This window comes from Oculina patagonica, chromosome 1, assembly GCF_052425735.1.
Source record: "Oculina patagonica isolate OP01 chromosome 1, crgOcupat, whole genome shotgun sequence".
In the NCBI taxonomy this organism is placed as follows: domain Eukaryota; kingdom Metazoa; phylum Cnidaria; class Anthozoa; order Scleractinia; family Oculinidae; genus Oculina; species Oculina patagonica.
The window spans coordinates 4,559,619-4,581,100 of NC_135758.1; the positions used below are offsets into that span (position 1 = coordinate 4,559,619).

The window sequence follows — 21,482 nt, forward strand, 5'->3', positions numbered from 1 at the left end:
CCTTCCCGTCTCGTTTTAAATTTCTCCTTACCCGCTTCCTGCATCACTTTTAAACTCATCTCGCTTTCAAAACATGCTGCATCATGAGGTCAAATGATAATCTATTTTCTCGGAATCTCGGCAAACCCCCCGAGTGTTTCGTAGTTTCACTAGTTTTCCAACACTAAAGTGAACGTCGCTGTTGAAACTACCGGTATAACCAACCTTGTATTGTATAGCGGTCTCTATCTTAACTAGTTTACGATATATACCATAATTTGTTAGCCTGCGTCGCAGCCGGACGTGTCACAAAACCTCGAATATGAATACACAGATCCTTGCAAACCTGCGGGATGTCGGAACAAGCTTTTCGGCTGCGTTTCGCAGACGGACTACACCAGGGTTTAGGTCGTCTGCAACGCAGGCTATAATTTTTGACAGCCACGACATTAATAAAATCACCGTCAAAGCGATGATTAATCGAAATCCCAATCTTAGTTTCATTTAGATACAAAGCTGTTTGATTATGTGATCTCATATCTGTTACTGTGGAAAGGCGGAAGAATGAAAGCGATCAAGTCGCGCAATTATAAAATTATAAAATAATAGTTATAAAATGAACACAAAAAGTAAATTCACGCTCTTTCGTGTCTTGAAATAAGAATGAAGAATTACAACAGAGCGAACAAGATCAGTTCTTTCTTGATGGCCTTATTTGTCTTCAGACCAAGTCGGTATTTCTGAAAGGTGAACAACAAAATTGAAATGAGTTTGAAATCTTTTGGACAATCCCGCATTTCAATCAATCAACTTATTCGCCCATAATAAAAGTACAATCATTTCATTCAGTAGTTTACAATGGCAGGAGATCCTAGCAAGCTCTATTGAGCTTTTCAAAGAGGATCCCCAATTACTATTATTATTGTCATTATCATTTCATTTTACTGTATGTATATCTTAATAGATTTTTTGAATGAGCTATACGATTGTTGATTTCTTAAGTTTTCTGGAAGAGTCATTCCATAATTTTGCCCCTCTATATTTTATAGAAAATTTTCCATAATTTGTTCTTTGATAATCTTAATGTATCTTGCAAGCTGTACGTGTATTGTAATCATGTAAATATATGTTTTTTGTGAAGTAATCACTAAAATTTTCAGGTAATTTATCATTGAAATATGAATACATAACAAAGAATAGAGATGATATGGAAAAGGATATAGACAAAGTTTGAAATCTGGTTGTCCTTCAATTTGTATTAAATTTTGAAATTTTTAACATTGTTATATTGTACATAATTTTATTGTCCCAGGGCCCCAATGGATACCACCCTCGTGGCTGCATGGGTTACCCTGTTCAAATAAAGTTCCTTCCTTACTTGCTAACTAACGGTAAGTTTTATATCTTACTTCAAACCGTACGATGTTCGTGCGTAACAAGTCGGCATATATAGCCGATGTTAAATACTTAAAATTTCGGATCAATTTAGGTTTCTGGGAAACTGCTCAGCTACCCCTCCCCAAACCTAACATTTTGCCCAAAGCGATAAGTAAGGGTTAATGTTAGGTTTGGGGAGGGGTAGGTGAACAGTTTCCCAGAAACCTAAATTGATCCAAAATTTCAACCGGGAGTGATTTGCTCGAGTCGTGTTTTGTTGTGTGAACGCATACAGTGAGTCACGCGAGAAGGTCACGCGAAAATCAAATAAACGCCCGCTGGAGATAACGTCACATTCGAGCAATAATTCGCGTATTAATTTTGGTTTGATTCATGTTAATCTAACAACAGTGGTGAGTGTTACGCCGCAAAATGTAATACTAACGCAAAATGTAATAACTTTCGCCGCAAAATGTAATAATAACGCAAAATGTAATAAAATTGACGCAAAATGTAATAAAGTTGTTAACGCAAAATGTGATAACTTTTTAACGCAAAATGTAATAAATTTTATAACGCATAATGTAATAACGCAAAATATAATAACTCTAAAATAACACGTTTGTTTCCTAAATTAGGCGAATTGCACTCAATAATTTACCTCGTGTATGTTTGCAAGGACCATATAGGAACTGCCCCTCCTAGACCTATTTCTTTCTGGCAGTTACTTTACGAGATAGGAATTTTTTATTCCCGTCAACCACGCTGTCCTTTTAGATCGGATTGGGGAGGAGATGGAACCTTGACTGTTAAAAAGGTTTGGTATGTTTTGTACATTAAAATGTAGCGAACCAGACGTGTTTCATTAGAGCTGGTAAAACTGGCCTCTTAGCAGAAAGGGGCGGATTAAGAATTACACCCCCCAAATCTGTCATAACAGCAAAACAGATGCAAGGAAATAGCGTCTTCGTTGACAATCTTACGTCAGTTTTTGTCACCCACAATCCTATGCAATTGTCACTTTCTCATCGAAGAAGGTAAACAAGAACGTTAAAGTGAATGGTTAATACGGTCCCTGACGACAAGAATACTTTATCCTCTGCCTTTTCCAGTAAACTTGGAAAATATAAAACACACACTGATTTCATAATATTATCAACTTAAAACTTATTACAACCACCGAAAACTTCCTTTTCCAACGTTATCTCTTAAATCCTTTATAATTTTTAAAAACAGAACAATCAGTGTCTACACAATATTTGAGACCCCGCCAGTAGGACTCTCAGTTGTGATCTGTGTTGTCGAAGAATATCTTATTTACTTCGAAGGCGGAGAATTAGTGGGCAAAGGATGATCTCAAACAAACGACTTAATAAACAACAGTCGCCATTTAAACCGAACACACGGTAGGACTACGACCACAAAGTCTTAATTACATACATGTAGACATGCAGTGCGATCGTACTAGAAGCCAGGCTAGCATATCAACATATTTCTCCCGAGTATGCAAGTTGAGTTAAACCGGAGCTCGGCGGAGCTTTTCTTAAAACAAAGGAATGGTAGGTCTATAATGCTGAATTCGCATAAAACCAACAAAAGTTAATGCCACTGAGCTTGACTACACGACGATATATATATAAATTTTAGAGTTAGGGCCGAATCGCACTAGCGGACAAATTTTGTAACAATTGGTAGATTTCATCATTAACGTGTTACTTGTTACAGAAAACAAGTGCGAGTCGTTTTTTGAGACCTAGAACTTGTCCAACATTTCAGGAAAACAAAGAAGCATTTGTCTTATGATTGGTCCGCGTTGCACGCGCGATAGATGTTGTCAAACAATTGCAAAAACAAGTGCGAACGACTTGTTGGACAAGGGCAAATTTTGTCAAAACGGACAAATCATCAAAGGGGCCGAAGTCCTGCCTCAAGGCAGGACAATTCATGACAAGTCGCATTCCCATGCCCCTCGTAATGCCAGATAACAATATGTTGTTGATTGGCTATTGTGTTTGGCCCAAATTGCACCGAAAAACAACACGCACTCAAAAGTTGTTGGGATAGTATGCACCGTGATGTGGCTCTCACTATCATAATCCAGCCGCAAAATCTTTTCGCGAGAGGCAAAGCATATTTATAAGTGAAATGTTTTGGCCAAATGTAAGAATGAGAAAAGGAAAAGTTATCTTGAGACGACTCATTATTTTACTGCATGAGAACACGCGTACTTTAAATGTGAAATTGTTTTAAAAAATTTTACCGCGTTGTGCTGCATATTTGATGTTTGCCCAAGACGGCCGTGCTGAGAAATGTACAGGGATGGCAGAAGCACGTGCAGAGCTATTGTACTAATAATTACACCTTTTGTTTTCTTCAAATGTCTCTGACTTGTCGCGACAATTTTGTTTTTGTAAAAAATGTTATGGCATTTAAAACTTGTCCGCTAGTGCGATTCGGCCCTTATTACGTTTTGCGTTATTTCATTATGCGTTAGAAAATTTGTTTCATTTTTCGTTAAAAAGTTATTACATTTTGCGTTAACAACTTTATTACATTTTGCGGCGATTATTACATTTTGCGGCGTAACAGTGAGTACAAATTAATTAATAGCATGCTGAGATAATTGCGGTTATTTTCATTTCATACGCTATTGAAGAACAGAGCAAGAGAAGCCTTTATTTAAATAAGGTTACTCCATCAGCTTTAATTTACAATAAAAACTGTTATCAATAGAGGCCCTAGTAAAAAGTAAAAATTAAAAAGTCGCTAAAAGCCTTACAGTGTACCTAAAATGGAAGTTAATGAAAAGATTAAAATATATAAGAGTACTAAGAGTACTATAAGATTTAAGCTTAACAACAGATCAGACAGATCAAGATAACAACAGATCAGACATATCTGGTGTGCAGTAAAAACCCATATATAAGAACCTACATTTTTCCAAGTTAGCCTAAAAAGGTTCTTATATAACAGCCGAGTGACAGTGTCCACTAGAAATTAGGCTTTTAAACGGGTTCTTATTTTCTTAAGAGAAAAGTTGTTTGTTGCTAGAAGGATATGATGCGGTTCATTGTTGATATAAAATATGACTGACTACAATCTAAACAAACACTAAACCGGTTCTAAATAGGTAAACTTATTTCTTTTTATGGCCTTGTTACCTTTAAACATCAAGAATCGGTCAAAAACGAAAGTTTTCCGGTGAAACATAAAATTATTTTCTTTCTGGCATCGCGAAATAATTTTCCGGCTTTTTGATGTATATTAAAATGACAGTATGGCCGATACAACAACCACTGTGTTAATAGAATACGCGAAAGTGACTCTCAAGTTGCTGTTCGCCGATTGGGTAGAATAATACAACAAGAATACAAAGGACTTTTTCTGCCCAATCAATAGGCAGCATTCAGAGAGCTGTTTGGAACTGGCCTGGTAAGACTCTTTCCCCAGGGGCACCTTTCTATCGCTTCAACTTTTCTTCGCCGATTTTTTTCCCGCAGTTTCGCCTTTCCCTCGCCCCCACTAACTGCCCCTATCGCGCCTCCCACTTTTTACATCGTCTTCACGGTGATTGAAAATGCATCACCTGGTCAGTTGTACCACATGATTAACTATTTTGCACCACGTGATTTGGTAGTGTTAGGAAGCCCACATGCTACGTAAGTTGACTAGGGTGACGTCACAAACTCAGAAATTTATTTTATAACCGAAACAATACTATGTTTAAACACAGGTAGCCCAAGCTCGATATATGAGTAAATGAAGATGACCTTTGCATTGTTGCGTAATTCGAGCGATTTGCATATTTATAAGGATTTGTATGGGGAAATAAATAAAGCCGAAAAGATCGAAAAAATAACCGTTGAATTTCAATAAAAACTGCTTACCTTAACTCCTTTGTCGCTCCCTTTGTGTGCTGTGTGGTTTTTTAGCCGATTTAGAGCGATTTAGCGCAGTTTTAGGTCCAACGGTTGCCCTCTATATATATCCAGCTATTTTTGTTAACTCGAGTACGCTGATTTCGAAAATCATTGTTGCCAAGCTCAATTCTTGTGTTAAGGTCGCGCAGGACCCTTGCAATCATTAGTATGTATTTATTTAAAGAGTATGCACGAGCTGCCGGACGACTGAAGCCGACAACAAACGAAATATTCATGAGAATGTTTGTTTTTAAACTCTTTTGTACAAGTAATTACTAGTAATTGTTCTCAGCTTTGTGCCACGTGCGCTGGAACATAGGGAATTATCATAATTAGATTCACAGCTTTGAATATATCACCACGTTGTTGTAAACATTATTGACTCGGAAGGTCTTCGGAAGCCTCAAAACCTTCAATTTTGTGTCCAAGTTTTCTCCGCCGATATAGAATTTCAAGAGTTGATTCGCGAGGAACATAAACTTGGTGTACTCTATTGTGCTCTGGCTAGAGCGAATTTTTAAATTTCCTTCTCAAAATAAAGATAGCATGTTTCAAAGTTTAGATTTCACATTTTTACTCTCTTAGAAGCCATTAACTTGTAGCAGTTTTTGAAATCGAAAATTTCGTTCTAGTGGGAGCACAAAAGAAGTTACGATTTATCACTAGGTTATATAATCATTTAATTTGGTGCGCTGTGCTAGCTGAAAACTTGGACACAAAATCGCATTATCTGCAGTTAAACTTTTAAGGGCTTGTAATCACAGACAACGGTCATCTCTCAGTAAAAGGACAATCATGATGTAATTCCATCATCCCTGAGTATCCTTATTAAATTTTAGAGGAATCGATATTCAAATGTAGTGAATTAAAGCTTTACAAGATAGCACTCCAACAAGAAATTTGGCTAATGAATATATTAATTGCAATGGTCCTGCGCGACCTTAAGATGATGTTTTGGGGCTTTTAATTATGACGTCATTGTCCAAATAAGGAGTTTTCTTTCCTTTAGCGATTTTAAGTTTAATAGATCCAGAAATTGTATCAAAGCATTATTAGTGTACTGCAAAGATGATTCTAAGAATTTCTGACAGTCTTTACGCTGTTTCTTTGAATATCGAGCCGTCCAGTAACAATTGACTACACCCTCTTAAATAAAAGTCACCTTATCACGGGTATACTTTGACATTTTCTTAAAAACGTAGGTGATTCTCGTATTACAGTAATAAAAACTTGCAATTTAATTCCTGCGCAAACATCAGCGATGTTTGACATACCCCACGACGACCGTTTGATGCAAAAAAAAGTTCCAAGGAGAGACAGGAGCAAGAAAATGGGACAAAATTAAGCTAAGAATGCTCTACGTTCTACACTACGATTGGACGCATTGTCAGAACACAGAACATTGACGCAAAAGATCTTGCGACTCCAGAAATTGAACAGTCTCTCGTCCAAGCTGGTCATTGGGACAGACCCAGTGTAACGGAGACTACTGTCCTCAGACAGAGAAAAAGAACGGAAAGGGGAAAAAGGGCGAAAAAAAAGTCCGCGTCCCTATTCGTAAGAATAATCCGCCTACATTTTCCAACCTTTATGAAGTTAAAAGTGCTCCCACCAGCTCCGAGAAGAGAATGATGCCGCATGCGGACCAAAGTATCTTATGCTGTCTAGTGATGGCGCGTGAAGCCAGGCGCGAGGTTAACATGCAAGCCATATTGCAGCATAAATTAAAGCCAGAGCCGCTGTCTCTCGCAAACATGAACCACATCAAGCAAATGCAAAACAAGTCAATTTTAGCTGACGTTCTGACAGAATAGGTCAGTTGCGCTAGGTCAGAATAATTTATAATAAGTCAGAATAGGTCAGAATAAGTCAGAATAGGTCAGCATGAGTCAGAATAGATCAGAATAAGTCAGTTACGCTTCAAGGAAATGCTGCTTTGTTCAGTTGTTCATCGATGGCTTTGCTCTGGTGGCAGCTTCTTGGCTTTGCAGATGCTAAGTGTCACAGAAAGGTTCTGGATAGTTCGATCGTCATCAGAGGCACTTCATCAAAGCAACAAGTAGTCGACGCTATACGGTGCGTACTGTTGCCTGAGTTATTAAAGTAAGAGAGGTTCTGTTGTCGAAGAAGTGGCAAGCATTTCTGGCACTAGGAGAAAACAAAGCTGACTTAGCAGAGTTTCTCTCAGACGAACTTATCGCGCAAGGACCTGCTGACACTAACATTTTAGTATCTAGCAGTTGTTCAAACAAAGTGGATGTTCTCTGCTCGGATCCTAGCCTTCATTTAGCCGTTTTGAGATCCAACCAAGGAGAAGTCGATAAGAGGTTTGTTCTTCATGCAGTCAGTCTTAGCGGGCACGTCAACAAAATAGTAGTTTCCACTCGAGACACAGACGTGCTGTTACGTCTCCTAGCGCATAGTGCTAAGCTCTCATCAAAGGCGTGGATATGGGCAGGAACTTCAAAGAAGCCAAAGGACATAACTTTGGACGAGGTCTCAGCAAATCTTGTGCATTGTTACCATGTCACCCCATGACCGGCTGTGACCGCACCTTGTTTATCTGTGAAAATTCAAAGAAGACTGCGTGGACTTTTCCACAGAGCACTTTCATCTTCTCTCCTTGGTGGTCATGCAAGACTTCCTCGTTGCTGACACCATCGCATCCGCAGAGAAGTTTGTTTGTCAGACTATATAAGACATCGGAGGACTATTGGTCTTAGCTCTTGTTGTTTGACAAAGTCAGTAGCCCAAAAATTAAAAGCTACCACGACTAGCGACACTTGAAGAGATGCCACTACCAAACCACGGAGTGGCGCCAGGCACACATTCAAACACCAGTGCTTCCAAACCCAGAGAAGACAGGATGGACACTAGCAGAAGATCTACTGGCCCCTGTCTTTATCACACTAGATGCAATCCCGAAGGATTGTCTGGAGATGGTTTCATGCCGATGCATCACTGTAAATAAAGAAAGTCGCATGTCGAGTTCACTGGGCTGTGTGAATGCACCAAGACCGACGCAAATTGCTGCATCAAACAGCGCTAAAACACTTTAAAGACACTTGTTTAAAAGCATAATTAAAAAAAATAAATTAGTTCATTTTTTGAAACAAATAAGAAGATTTATTAACGATATTTACAATAATTATTAACAATATTATAGACAGATTTAAACCTGAGATTAAGGAGCAATGTCCTGTTATTTTGAATTGGTCAATTTTACATGAAAACAAAATGCTGAAACAAAGGAAAACTCGATATGTGGACATTGTCATGACGTCGTTCTTGATGCATGCTAGCGCTTAGCTTCAGCGTGGCATGACGACAACATTTTCCTTTCTTATTATTTTAATTGAAACTTTTTATTAATACAAGAATCACCTTCATGATTCTTGTGTCAAAACTATACCTGTGATAAGGAGAATTTTATATAAATGGGTGTGGTAAATTGTCACTGGACGGCTCGATATTCATATAACGAGCGTAAAAACTGTCAGAAATTCTTAGAATCATCTTTGCAGTACACTAATAATGCTTTGAAACAATTTCTGGATCTATTAAACTTAAATCGCTATTGGAAACAAAACTCCTTATTTGGACGATGACGTCATAATTAAAAGCCACAAAACATCATCTTAACACAAGAATTGAGCTTGGCAACAATGATTTTCGAAATCAGCGTACTCGAGTTAGTAAGAATAGCTATGTTGCCAAAAATCAGACAAAAATGCCTGTGGGTATCACATTTTGGGCTCCTGTGTACCTGACTATGTGTTCAAAATGGCGACTAATAAACCCTGGTCAATCCTCGGAAAGCCCATCCTTCATGAATTCCGATAGTCTTAGCAACATAACAAACATCATCATTGTGAATTTTAACTCAATTTTTATTCGTTGATACTTGTATCTATATTGATCTGTATTTGGTTTGACTGAAAAGAAAAGAATAATAAATAAAACGAAATCGAATGCTATGAAGAGAACCGAAATAAAACACTTACAAGCTTTGCTGTCGAGATAGAGAAATCCTAGAACAATTTGTGTTGATAGAGAAATCCAAGAACAACTTGTGTTGATGACTAGCTTTTGAAACTAACCGAGCACATGGCCCAGACCATAATACTTCGAACACTGTTACCCAGTCCCCGAGGACCAGGAGCGGGAAATAACCAAAAAATAATTGATACGTTTTGTAACTAACATTCCGGCCCGTCAAATCAGAGGCAATAGCGGAAGATTTTAACGAAACTTAACACGAGCAAAACGTTACTCTTAGAGTTCACTAGTACAAGTACAAAGTTCAGTTCATAGTTGCGTGTCCTCTGACATCTCCACTGATTCCAAAAGAACAATCTTGTCAATAGGACGATCGTACAGTGAGGTTCTTGTCTTGACGGTCACACTTCTGACACGCTCATCTTTGTTGCTCTTGTGTACACTGGTAACACGACCGAGAGGCCAGGACGATCTTGGTACTCTATCATCGACCACAAGCACAACGTCATTAACAGCAAAGTTCCTTGACGGATAGACCCATTTCTGTCTCTCTTGCAACTGTGGCAAATACTCTCTTATCCATCTTCTCCAGAAGGTGTTGGCCAAATATTGTACTTGGCGCCATATTCTGCGTCGGAGCGTCCTCTTAACACACCAGGCGGAAGCTTTGAGCCCGGACGAAGCAACAACAAATGGTTTGGGGTGAGGGCTTCAGCGTCCGATGGGTCATCTGACGATTTAGTTATTGGACGCCCGTTAACGATGGCTTCAACCTCGCACATAAGTGTAGTCAATCCCTCATCATGGAGCGGTTCCTCCTTGATAAGCGCGACCAGGATCTTTCTTACAGTTCTAATACAACGCTACCAGACGCCACCGAAATGGGATCCAGATGGGGGGTTAAACAGCCACTTGACGTTTCAGATCGTTGTTTGCAACAGGAACTTTTTTTTTTTATTGTCTGACCTCATAACTTCAGGGACACCTCGCCTTGCAATGAAGCGACGCATAGAATTCACAAACGCATCAGTGTCCATACTCTGAGCAACTTCTATGTGTATTGCTCTGCTGACCAAGCACGTGAACAATACACCGTAACGTTTAACTTGACTTCTAGCTCTCTTGACCCAGAATGGACCAAAGCAATCGACGCCCACAAAACTGAATGGGGGTTTGTCAGGAGTAACTCTGTCGGCAAGAAGATCCGACATCTTCTGAGCACCAACGGGTGCCTGTCTTCGTCTGCAACCAAAACATTAGTTAACGACTCTTCTAACTGCAACTCTTCCCTTTATAATCCAGAAACTCTTTCTGATCAATGAGAGCACATACTCTTGACCAGAATGTCCAGAAAGCAAATGGTAGTGTCTGATAATAAGATCTACAACATGATGTTTCTTCGGCAGTATCACAGGATGCCATTGTTCCTCTTCTATAGGTGCGCGCCTCAATCTTCCTCCAACACACAACAAACCGTCACGCAGCTCCGGATCCAGTTTGACGATTGAGCTTGATTTCTTAACAGACCTTCTTCTGTCTGTTTGGACTGATTTGGTACGTTTGGCATCTGTTTCTTTATTCTGCAGGCATGATAATTCCTCTCTGAAGCTTTGCCTTTGCACACGCTTCAAAATTTCTATCTCGGCAGAGCGCATTTCTTCTACACTGATTGGACAAGGTTTCTCAGAGACGAGTACTTTAGCTTTGCTTTCCTTTCGTCTTTGACACTCACGTAGCAGGTTGGAACGGTAGCGTAAGATCCACGCCATCAACTTCTTAAGCTTATACCATGAGGAGCAGGACTGCATCATCCGATCTAAAGGGTCAGTTTCAGCGGTAGATGCTGCTGAGACGGATTTCTTTTCTTTCTTTATCTCTGGATCATCTTCCTTTACTTCCTTAGAGACTTCGGGTTGCTTAGGCCACTGGTCCTCTTTCTCCCACAGAAAGACAGGGCCGTTCATCCAACGCTTGTTTTGAATGAATTATTCAGCAGACAGTCCTCTTGATGCGTCTTCACAGGATTAGAACTCGTTTCGACATACTTCAATTGGTTCGGTTGTGAATCGTCATGAATTGTTGTGGTCCTATTCGCGACGAAGGTCTGGAATCTCTTATCTTGATTTGCAATGTAACTCAACACACATGTACTGTCAGTCCAAAAGAATTCATCATCGATCGCAATGTCCAACTCACATCGCATCATCTTGTTCAAATTCGTAGCAACCACAGCAGCTGACAACTCCAGACGAGGGATCGTGATTGACTTCTGAGGTGTCTGCCTGGATTTCCCCATCAAAAACGCACAGTGGGCATCTCCATCTTCATTTACAACTCGAAGGTATGTGACAGCACCATATCCCTCTTGTGATGCGTCTGCGAAGCTGTGTAGTTGGCTAGACACAATGCGGCCAAAATTAGTGGGCTTTACACAACGTTTAACAGTGAACTGTTCCAATTTAGGAGGTTCCTGCAGCCAATCTTCCCAGAGTGTTGAATCTTCGGGTGGAATTCTGTCATCCCAATCCAATCTCTTTCGACACAGGTCACGAAGAATTATTTTCGCAGGCAAAATCAATGGGGCAACAAATCCCAGCGGATCATAAATTGAACTTATGACAGAAAGAATACCCCTCCTCGTTGGGGGTCGGTCCTTCACAACAATCTTGAATTGGAAGGTACCTGACTGCACGTCCCACTGAATGCCAAGGGCACGTTCAATGTGTAGGTTTTCCAGGTCGAGCTCTCTTACGGATCCCGCTCTCTCCGACACTGGTACTGACTGGATGACATCACAGGAATTTGATATCCACTTCGTTAAGCGAAATCCTCCTTTAGCTAGCGACTGGCATAGCTGATCAGCCAATCGACTTGCGCATTGATCATCTTTCACAGACTTTAAACAGTCATCCACATAGAAATTTCTTCTCACCGTCTGAACGGTTTCTTCATCAAAATGTTCCAGATTGTCATCAGCCGTTTTTCGCAGTGCATAGCTTGCACAGCTAGGTGACGAAACACCTCCGAAAAGGTGAACGAGCATCTGAAATTCTTCTGGTGCCTTTCCCATATCACCTCCGGGCCACCACAAGAAGCGAAGATAATTGGCATCCTCTGTAGGCACACGTACTTGATAAAACATTTTCTCAATATCAGCCATGATCGCTGTTGACTCCACTCTAAATCTTTTCAGGACTCCAATGAGTGAGTTGATCAAATCGGGACCTTTCAGGATCTGTTGGTTCAGCGAGATGTTCTGGAATTTCGAGGCACAGTCAAAGACAACCCTGACCTTGTCAGGTTTTCGTGGGTGGATCACAGGATGGTGAGGTAAATACCATGCAGGCGAACCATTACGCTGATCATCAAGGAACCTTCTGCGCATGGCCTCTCTCAAACAAGTCTTCCATAAACGAAGTATACTTCAGGTGTAGCTCTGGATCTTTTACCAGTCTCTTCTTCAACAAACCAAGGCGGTGTTCAGCGACTATCTTGTTGTTCGGCAGATCTGAAGGGAAGACCTTCCATGGAAGTGCAATTTCATAATGATCATCACGAAGCTCAGCAGACTCCTCCATAATAGTAAGAGCCCCCTTTTCTTCTTGCGACATTCCCCTTTCAGTACTGAACTGCGAGTCATTGAATTCCATTTCACAGAACCGTTCAAATTGCAAGTCCAAATTGGCATGAGACTGGATACGATTTGCAGTATGGTTTGAACTATTTGGTCTGCCAAGCGGGCCATTGAGTGTCCATCCTAGCAGTGTTTGCACAGCGTATGGACCACCACCATCACTTCTCTTCACTTCCTGAGGCTCAAGAGCCTTCGGTACATCACTGCCTATGAGCAAATCGACTTCAGCTTCGATGTAAGGTAAGTTGACATCTTTCAGGTACGGCCATCTGTCCACATCACTTTGGAGTGGTATGTCATCAACTGCAACTGGGAGTTTAGCTCTCGAAAAGACATTACACAGTTCAATAGTATTGTGTCCTTGTAAATCAGACACCTCCAAATTCACCACAAGATTCTCGCTTTTCACATTATCTTGGTCCATGGTAGTTAAAGACAGCGTGGCTTTCTTGCCTGTCGCACCGAGATGCTCTATCAACCTGTCAGTGCAAAAGGTAGTGTTGGATCCTGGATCCAAGAACGCATAGGTCTGAACCATCTTCTCCTTTCCTTTAGCTCTAACATTAACTGGGACTATAGCAAGTCCTGTAGCCGGTGCTCCGGCCCCAGTTGCGCTACACAGGCCCTCACACGAGACTACTTCTGTGAAACGACTTCGTGATTGATCATTTTGCTCTTCACTTCCGGTGTTGCTTGAAGGCGTTTCAGATAATGATGGAGGTTTTGTTTTGACCGGTCTGTCATTCTCTGGATGTAGAAAGGTAGAATGTTTTCGGTGAGCTATCTTACAGCCAACAATCTGACAGTAGCTTTCTTTAGGGTAATTCATCGCCATGTGCCCTGGCATGAGACAATTATCGCAAAGTCCTCTGCTACGCACTAGTTTGATCCGTTCATCCACTGAGTTTCCTCTGAATACTCAGCAGCGCGGCAACCAGTGATTCGCTTTACACAATGGACACTTGACATCTGACATTTGTTTGAACAGGATCAGTGTTACCCTTCGGTGGGTTCGTCTGACTCTCTGGAGTACTCCCTTGTGCCACAAATGCAGAACCTTTGTAGTCCTTCGGTGGTGGCTTACGTCTCCTCTTAGAACCAGTATCGGTAACATTGTTCTTTGCGTCGTTCAAGTGAATGCCCCCAAACACCGGGTGATTAGCAATTCTAGCCTTCATCTCGACAAATTCTGCAATATCTCCGATAGTGATTTCTCTTTTCTGATCCTCAGTGATGTTTTCAGCCTTTTTCCGGCATCTCTGCCGTAACCCCATCGGAAGTCTTCCAATGATCCTTTGCAGAGTGTCAGGGTTCTCAATCTTGCTTAAGTATCCAATTTCCTAGAGTGAATTTTTACAACTAGTGAGAAGAACAGAGTATCTTTGCAAAGCAGGACGATCGTCCCCCTTAATCTGAGGAGAGTTTGTTACTCGATCAACAAGAGCAGTTGCTATCTTATAGCTTTGTCCATAGCGGTCCTTGAGTAGGGCTCTTGCAGTCTTATAGCCTTCCTCAGGTTTCATAGACAAACAACTTTGCATTAATTCTTTCACTTCACCTGATGTGTATTGAACGAGATAGTACAACCTGGAGTTTGGACTACTTGTTTTTGTCTCTATTAAATTCTCAAATGCTCGTACAAAGTCAGAATAATCAACAGGATCACCTGAGAACACAGAGATTTCTGGTTCTGGTAATGTCATGGCTAATGTTTGTTGCTGCTGTTGCTTCAGTAATTCCTGAAGTTGCTGATTCTGCTGTTGTTGCAATTTCTGGACTTCGACCATGTGGCCGACATTCTTCTGACTTAAATACAGATGTCGTTCAAACAATCCCTCTTCACTACTTTCTCTTTGGCTCATAGAGATGAAATGTTTGTCATCTATCCAGACAGGGACCTTTGGATTTAGCGGAGTGCAATTCACCTCTTGATTCTCCTCTGTCTGTCTCTTCGGAATTTCCACAGAGTTTTCTTCTTTGATTTTACATGGGGTGGAAGCTGGGGGTTGACTTGGTGGAATGAGTGGGAGGTGATCTTCACACTCTGGAACTTCTGCCGTTTTTTCTTCTTTAACTGGACATGGGGTAGAAGTTGGCAAATGGCCTGCCGGGGTCAATGGAAGTTGCTCCTGACATTCAGGAGCTTCCACAGTTCCTTCTTCTTTGATTTGACAAGGGGTGGAAGTTGCCAAATGACTTGCTAGTGTGAGTGGAAGTTCTTCCTGGCTTTCAGAATCTTCCACAGTTTTTTCATCATTTTCGTGAGGAGTAGAAGCCGGTGGTTGACCTGGCGGTGTCAATGGAATTCTTTCTTCACGACGAGAATACACCCGTTCTTCTGCCTCGGCCTTCGCTAACTCTACTTCAATTTTCAAATTTTCCTTTCTTTGCTTTAACAACAATTCCTCCATCTGCATATCCTGGCGTTTCTTTAATGCAGCTGCTTCCACTGACAAGGCAGCTTTCTTAGCAGAGGCTTTTAGCCTTGCACTCGAGGCTGTGCTCGACCATGAGAGACGAGAACTACTGACAGATTTAGACTTAGGCCTTCCAGAAGCCAAAGAAACATTTGAATTAACAGAACCAATGTTACTGATAGAATCTTCAGGATGAAGACTGATGGCTAGATCCAATTCCTCTTGGAGCTTCAACTCAACTGATTTTAACCACATATCAAATGTCTGCATCACTGCAGCTCCCATATCCTTTACTGTTCTGAAGTACTCAATTGAGTCCTGAATGTCATTGTCATCAATTAACACAGCATGATACTTGTCATGTGCTTCATAAAAATTTCTTAAAGCTAACTCCAGTTCCAAAACTTTCGACCTCACCTGATCAACATTGTTCGAGTCCTTCATCAGCTTCAGTAACTCGTTTTGTCTTTTAGTAAAGACTCCCTTTGCACTAGACCTGGATCGTTTTAATCGAAGAATTCTTTCATGCTCGACTCAACTTCGATCGAGGGTTTTGTTCGGTTGTCTTGAGTCACGTAGATCCATTCTGCTTTACAAGCGAAGACACAATCCAAACATACACTTCAGTCAAAGAACAGATTCATTCCATTGATTTCCAATTGGAAACAGTCGGCGAAATCCAAGACGATGACCATGGCTTTCAAACGCAAATGTAAATTTTAACTCAATCTTTATTCGTTGTACCTTTATGTATTGATTTCTATTTGATCTGTATTTGGTTTGACTGAAAAGAAAAGAATAATAAACAAAACGAAACCGAATGCTATGAAAATAACCGAAATAAAACACTTACAAGCTTTGCTGGCTCGTGATAGAGAAATCCTAGAACAATTTGTGTTGATAGAGAAATCCAAGAAAAACTTGTGTTGATGACTAGCTTGTGAAACTAACCGAGCACATGGCCCAGACCATAATAGTTCGAACACTGTTACCCAGTCCCCGAGGACCAGGAGCGGGAAATAACCAAAAAATAATTGATACGTTTTGTAACTAACAATCATCATCGGTCCTTTTCGGGCCATTGGACGCATATATAAGGCCTCGATCGAGCGGATTTGGAATCGTGCTAATTCGCTCTTAATTAAACTAAAGTAAATATAATTTTTTTTCTTTATTGTGTTTTTGCAGGGCTCATAGAAGTGGACATCATGAATGACATAGAAGACGTTGCACAAGCCATCATTATCGGCTTTTTTGTTGCTCTTTTCCTTCTCAGCACTGGTCGTGCTCTAAAAGCCATCGAGATATGCAAAGAATGTTTGACTTTCCTCAATAATGAAATACTGAAAAAAGAACAACATTTTGTCAAACGAGTAAAAAGTGGTATCTATGAAAGGATGTTAGACGCGTACTACCTTATCTCTGATTACACAAATACAATAAAATACGGCAGAGAACTTCTTGTCATTTACCGCGAGTGTGGTGACACAGCCAAAGAAGGGATTGTTACCATAGCACTAGCCAATGTATATGAACGGCTGTGTGAATATGCCAAGGCAAGAGAACTTTATGAGAGAGTGATTAATATCATGAGAAAAACTGGTGACAGAAAACAACAAGCAGGCGCTTATGGAAAAGTCGGAATTATGTCTTATCGTCTAAGCGAATACGTAAAGGCTAAAGGATATCTTAAGAAAGCACTTGCGATCAGAATAGAGACTGGTGACAGAAAAGGAGAAGCAACAGATAACGGAAACTTAGGAAGTGTGTTTCAATCTCTTGGAGAATATGACAAAGCTAAAAAATATCACGACGAAGCACTTGCGATCAGAATTGAGATAGGTGACAGAAAAGGAGAAGCAACAGATTACGGGAACTTAGGAAGTGTGTTTCAATCTCTTGGTGAATATGACAAAGCTAAAGAATATCTTGAGAAAGCACTTGCAATCAGAATTGAAATTGGTGACAGAGATGGAGAAGCAGCAGATTACGGAAACTTAGGAAATGTGTTTCAATCTCTTGGTAATTATGACAAAGCTAGAGAATATCTCGAGAAAGCACTTGCAATCACAATTGAAATTAGTGACAAAAATAGGGAAGCAACACTTTACGCAAGCTTAGGAACTTTGTTTAAATCCCTTGGGGAATATGATAAAGCAAAAAAATATCAGGAAAAAGCACTTGCGATCAGCATTGAAATTGGCGACAGACAAGTAGAATCAACATCTTACGGGAACTTAGGAGCTTTGTTTCAATCGCTTGGTGAATATGACAAAGCTAAAGAGTATATTGAGAATGGACTTGCGATCACAGTTGAAATTGGCGACAGAGAAGGACAAGCATCATCCTACGCAAAATTTGGAGCTATGTATCAACAACTTCTTGGTGAACATAACAAAGCTAAAGAATATCACAAGAAAGCACTTGGGATCGCAGTTGAAATTGGTTACAGAAAAGGAGAAGCAACATACCTGGGAAACTTAGGAACTGTGTTTGAATCTCTTGGGGAATATGACAAAGCTAAAGAGTATCTCGAGAAAGCACTTGCGGTCCATATTGAAATTGGTGACAGACAAGGAAGAGCAAGAACGTACGTAAACTTAGGAACTGTGTTTAAATCTCTTGGTGAATATAAGAAAGCTAAAGAATATCTTGAGAAGGCGCTTGTGATCCAAACTGAAATTGGTGATAGAAAAGGAGAAGCAGCATGTTTCCTAATCTTGGGAAGGGTGTTTCTTTCTATTGGTGACCATGGTGACCATGTTATGGCAGAAGGTTACTTCAATAAGGCACTTAAAATTAGTAAAGACATTGGAGAAATTGAAAATGAATTTGTATGTCTTTGTATTCTTGCAATAGTGAAGTTATCCCAAGGAAAGGACGAGGAAGCGTTAAACAATCTGCTTGCGAGTATCAACAAAAGTGAGGATTTGCGTGGTTTTCTGAGAGAAAACGATGAATTTAAAATATCATTTTCAGACGTATTCGATTCTCCCTACAGGAAACTCAGTAAACTTTTTTGCTTTTCTGGAGACCCTAACAATGCTCTTTATGTTCTAGAGCTGGCACGGGCTAGAGCCCTAGCAGACTTGATGGCAACTCAGTACTCTATTGAAAGGCAAATCTCAGCTAATCCGCAATCCTGGTTTGGTATTGAAAATATTATGAAGAAAGAAAGCAACTGCGTTTGTCTGTACATTTCTTTTTATGCTCAAGATGTATTTTTGTGGATTCTCAAAACAAGGGGAGTCATTCGCTTTCGAAAAATAACAGTAAATGAAAACACCATTGGTGCCAGATTAGTTGGCAGTTTGACTGATATTTTTGATAAAAGCTTCCACAGGTTAGGTGTTTTACCTGAGAAGAATTGTGAAGATCGATCTTTAAATGACGTTGAGCCAAAACAAAAATCACGCCAAGAAGACGGCATAGCAGCCTTGCGACATGTAAGGGTTGGCGATGGAGAAAGTCAAAATCCCGAATGGAGTCTTTCTTTCTGTTATAGAATGCTCATCGCTCCTGTTGCTGACTTACTTGACGAGTCCGAAATCATCATTGTTCCTGATCCTTCCTTGAACCATGTTCCATTCGCAGCGTTAAGTGATGAACGCGGGAAGTATTTAGCAGAAAGTTTCAGGATCCGCATGGTTCCTTCACTGTCGACTCTCAAGCTCATTCAGGACAGTCCTGCAGACTATCACAGCAGGACTGGTGCACTGATAGTGGGTGATCCTGTGGTTGGCCGAGTGCGTTACAATGGTCGTCGTAAAACCTTGTTACCATTGCCTTGTGCAAGAAAGGAAGCAGAAATGATAGGAGAACTGCTGGGCGAACAGACTTTGTTAGGACAGTGCGCAACCAAGCAGGCGGTACTTGAAAGGTTGCATTCAGTGAGTCTGATACATTTTGCTGCACATGGAAATGCTGAAAGAGGAGAAATTGCCCTTTCCCCTTTACGCCCTACTAAAAAGATTCCAAAAGAAGAAGATTACTTATTGACAATGTCTGACATTTCGCAAGTTCGACTGCGAGCTAAACTGGTGGTACTCAGCTGTTGTCACAGTGGACAAGGACAGATAAGAGCCGAGGGAGTTATTGGAATCGCTCGAGCGTTCTTAGGATCGGGTGCACGTTCAGTACTGGTGGCACTGTGGGCCCTAGATGATCTAGCAACAGAGCAGTTCATGAGACGTTTCTATGTGCACCTTGTTCGTGGGGAAAGTGCCAGTGAGTCTCTTCACGAGGCCATGAAGTGGATGAGAGGTAACGGCTTTACCAAGGTTTCCGAGTGGGCACCGTTCATGCTGATTGGAGATAACGTGACATTTGATTTCGGGAAATAAAAGTAAGTTCCTTAAATAACTAAACATTTCGCATTTCGGTTTGTAACGATGGACGAAATGGTGTGTAATTTCGAGAAAAGACTGAGTAATGTTTTAACGGCGGTTCACATGATGATACTTTTATGCATGCAGGGGCGTTGTCCCCGCCTCGGGACTTTGCCGGGGGCCTGACTTCTTGTGCGTACAAAAGGGGTGCTCAAAACAACAGTGGAAAATTTTTGATAAGAAACACAATGACAACTGTCCAAATTTCACGCTGAAACTAAAGGAAAATATATCTGGTGGACAATGTAGTCTGTAACTTCGCTATAGACATTTTTTATGCGTCTTGTTGAGTTTTCATTGGCGAGGACAGCAAAATATAAAGTATAAGTAAAAATATACAACGCTAGTACACACCAAAATATCTTAAAAGTACTCGTAGAGTTACCCAGTGGTTGACCTATTTGCAAACTCGCCATCTTATTTGTTACGTAATAATACTGCTCCCGTAAATACTTGCGTCTGATTGGTTGACGTCAGAACAATTTATCCCAAATTGTATCGCAAGAAGAACAATTAAAACTTAATTGTATGGCTCAGAGTTTGGCGCCAAAAAACGCGGCTGCACCACTGTTACAACTCGTTTCCAGTCTGCTTCAGTCGCTGATTTCTTTCAGAAAAAACGTCAAAGATCGATCTAAAAACGATGAACGTTGAAGGCCCTAATCGACAAATTTGTATAGGTAATCACATAATTTCGAGTGTAATTTGAGACAAATCAGCGCTCGAGTAAATTTCTCAAAGGCTAATCAGTCTTTGAAAAATTACTTGTTAAAAATACACATACAAAAATTTCACTGATAGTGGTTGACAAACAAAACGTGTTCAGTGGCTTACCTTTCCGATTCGTTGTTAAAACATTACGAAGTTGCCGGGCTTTGCAAAATCGAGATTCCGCTACGGAATTTTAAAGCTCTCTGTCATGCATTATTAGGTGTTTTTATCCTCATTTAGTTCAATTGGTATGCGCTGAAATGTGCAACTTCAATTCATGCTTGTAATCTTCCTTCTTAACGAGCTGTCGCGTAAAAAAAATTCCGCGATTGGTAGCTTTTAGCAATTTCGTAAAGCCTCTCTTGTGCTGCACAAACGTCCAGTTGTTAGAACTTTGGTTTATGTACTTTTCATTTTCGAACTTTTCATGAATCGATATGTTTTTGCTCGATTTTTTGCTCTCTCAAACACTCCAATATCGGCCGCCATTTTGTTCTGGCGCGCTTTTCGACTTTCCTGCCAATCAATTTAATCTCAACTTTCTGCACTCATTTTCAATTTCAACGTTCTGCACTGTTTGGGATAAATTGACGTGCTCTAAGCCAATGAGCATGCAGAAATGTTTGTATGTATATTATTAAATCTGGAACAGAAATGAAGGAACAAGTAGGCATTATGGTAAGATTTCACGTTTTCTTTTAAGACTCTTTTAAATAAAAAGCTCACCTTCGCTGACTTTCAAAATCAAATGAGTGAAACTGCGCCGAAGGGCCGCCTGGCATATTTTAACTCGCGTAAACACAAAAATTTCCTGAATTCAGGAGCCCGCATTAACGGAAGCATTATTATTAAAAGCAAATCGGTCTTTTTTCTTGAAACAATTAGGGATTAATTGTACTTGTTAACAGATCGGACTTTTCTAATTACTTAATAGTCCGATCTGTTCACTCGAACAGTTAATTCCTAATTGTTTCACGAACAGACCGTATTCCTATACTAATCGGAACGGGATCACATGGGTGTCCAATAGTCCGTATGCAATATGACGTCACGCGCG

The 21,482-nt window shown here is 40.4% G+C and overlaps 2 protein-coding genes across 2 annotated transcripts in view; both read left to right on the top strand.

The window, feature by feature from the left end:
* The window catches only part of LOC144648597 (uncharacterized), a 701,885-nt gene that overhangs the window by 51,431 nt on the left and 628,972 nt on the right, over window positions 1–21,482 (top strand). The window contains 1 exon segment of the mRNA XM_078508141.1: window positions 17,010–18,080. Within this exon segment, the coding sequence (XP_078364267.1) occupies window positions 17,010–18,080 (1,071 nt within the window).
* On the top strand, window positions 18,092–19,670 carry LOC144636265 (tetratricopeptide repeat protein 28-like). Its single transcript, XM_078495433.1, has one exon. It carries the CDS (start codon window positions 18,092–18,094, stop codon window positions 19,667–19,669), a length of 1,578 nt encoding a protein of 525 aa, XP_078351559.1. The 3' UTR covers window position 19,670.

What these genes read in the sequence shown, in the direction of transcription:
- LOC144636265 (XM_078495433.1), top strand. Translation starts at nt 18,092, where the DNA reads ATGGCAGAAGGTTACTTCAATAAGGCACTTAAAATTAGTAAAGACATT.